The following is a 2,274-nucleotide window of genomic DNA, read 5'->3' as shown; positions in this document are numbered from 1 at the left end:
ATAAAATATATATATATATATATATATCTAAAAAAATTTAAGATATTTTTTTGGAAATTTTTATCATTTAAAATATATAATTTTTTTAAATATGATACATAGAATTCTTTTCATCAGGATTAATTAAATCGATAGGCAGTCGCGTTGTTATAGAGACGCGTTTAAACAGAACCTCTTAAAATCAGCCTGCAACTTACAAGTAGATCGACATGTCAACGTTCCAGTCAAAGAGTCGTTCTTAGAATTTCGATATAATATTTCATCATTGTTATGGCAAGTTTACCTCTTTTACCGGGATATACTTTCCGAGACATTACCGTAAGTATCCGAATAATTTATATTTGATCTTTCTCTCTATTTTCACGTCATCAAGAGAATTATGTAATCGGAAGAATTGTATCGGCTATAATTGATTTCATATTTCTGCGCGAGGGATATAGTTTTCCAAATTGGTGCTTTGATAGCTAATCAGGACGTATTGAACTTCATCGTTTTACAAGGTCAAGGATTACAAATTGCCGCACAAACTCGACGTTTTGAATGGCTTGCCTGTGGTACGCGATACCAATTACAGCATTGGAAGGAGATTAACCGACGCAGCATCCATTCGATATGCCGAAGGTTTAGATCCTGTGGAGTGAGTAACTGCGAACTTTCCTATTCAAAAACTACACATCGCATTTATATCAATAATATTTGTTCTATAAAACTACAATATAATATGTGTATAAAACTTTAATTAAAATGTTTATTAAAAGAGTATTAAAAAATTATTAAAGATAATTAAGGTAACTGTTTTGTGATTCTGAATTTAATTTGTCGAATCATATATAAAATCTTATTTATTATTACAATCATTAGTTTTCCAATTTATTGGGGGATAATTAAAATACTTAATACTAATGTAATATGGTGTAAATTGTTATCATTTTATGGAAAATAGCGTAAAACAAATGTGTTATGCATTAAATATATCATGTATATATTAATATTATTTAATCGCGATTAAAATAATTATCTGGCTTTAATTTTTATTGTTATTAACAGATATGATATATCCTCGATTTATGGTCCAGTTGCTTGCTACGTGTACCGGCAATTTGTGCCGCATTACGCGGTGTTCGCACAGAAGTGTCTTCGCTTTAAAGCCTTCTTCCGCCAAGGAGTCTTCAACTCCCCAGACGAACATTATCGCGTTCGTCATGTAGACATCATCTATTATTTAGAAGATGACACACTCTGCGTGATAGAACCTGTGGTGAAGAATGCTGGTTTTCAGCAGGGTAAGCTGGTGAGACGCGACAAGATTCCGAAGAATATCAAGGGAGATCTGTTCATCTGGAAGGATTTCAACGTCGGGATTGATATTTGTACGTTATTGATGATTAACTCTCTTGTCAATACTCAGATTCCCCTTTTCCGTTCAATACCCCGGTATTGAACTATGCAAACTCTCCAATTACAGCAGTGCAGAGTAGGCTTCAAGATTGATTCGGATTTAAAGCTATCCGGATATCCGTTTATCCGAATTATGAATAAATGTGATGCTTCAAATTCGGATTATTCGGAGATTCGATTTTTCTAAGATATCCGAATTTGAGATCCGAATAGTAAAAGTCGAACTCAGATCCGGTTCTCAGATTGGGTTTCGGGTTCGTAGCAAACTTATAGCGAATTCGATTGGATGCATTAGTGCGGGCTGAGTGTATATTAAAGTCATTATATTATACACTTATTTAATCTGAGTATAAAAGTGAAATACAAATATTTCTCTTATTAGCCTTGTACATCTTTGTTATTACTATTTTAAGATTGTGAGTCTGTTCTAAACATTTATATTTATAAATAATATTAAATCTCATTGGACGTATATATGAGAAACACAACCTGTAGAAACAAATGCCTTAAACGATCTAGTTGGATTTTAAATGCTTGTATAATTCTGTATGAATTCTATATTTATATTTTTTAATTTAATTTTTCTTCAATTATATATGTGAATCAAAATTCAATTTTTATTTAAGAAGTAACTTACGTAAAAATTCATTAAATACGTCGATGTTTTCTTTCTTTTTGAACATGGATATAAATCCGGAGCCAAATTCAGATTTGAATCTGAATTTAGATGCGGATCTAAATTTAAATCCACAGATCCGAATAATCTGGATATCTAGATTACCCGAATAATACAATTTTGAGTTCTCGGATCGGAATCGATTTCGGATATCTGAATATCTATGGCTATCCGAATACTTAGAAGCCCTAGTCTAGAGG

The 2,274-nt window shown here is 31.9% G+C and overlaps 1 protein-coding gene across 1 annotated transcript in view; it reads left to right on the top strand.

The window, feature by feature from the left end:
* Window positions 1-170: 170 nt before the first annotated feature.
* LOC108766121 (EF-hand domain-containing protein 1) overlaps window positions 171-2,274 on the top strand; it is a 9,311-nt gene continuing 7,207 nt past the window's right edge. The window contains exons 1-3 of the mRNA XM_018515201.1: window positions 171-318; window positions 501-637; window positions 1,048-1,370. Of these exons, the coding sequence (XP_018370703.1) occupies window positions 271-318; window positions 501-637; window positions 1,048-1,370 (508 nt within the window). The 5' untranslated portion in view covers window positions 171-270. The remainder of the gene's footprint in view (window positions 319-500; window positions 638-1,047; window positions 1,371-2,274) is intronic.

The sequence above is a fragment of the Trachymyrmex cornetzi genome, unplaced genomic scaffold (genome assembly GCF_001594075.2).
Source record: "Trachymyrmex cornetzi isolate Tcor2-1 unplaced genomic scaffold, Tcor1.1 scaffold57, whole genome shotgun sequence".
NCBI classification, from domain to species: Eukaryota; Metazoa; Arthropoda; class Insecta; order Hymenoptera; family Formicidae; genus Trachymyrmex; species Trachymyrmex cornetzi.
This window is presented reverse-complemented; position numbering and strand designations above follow the sequence as displayed.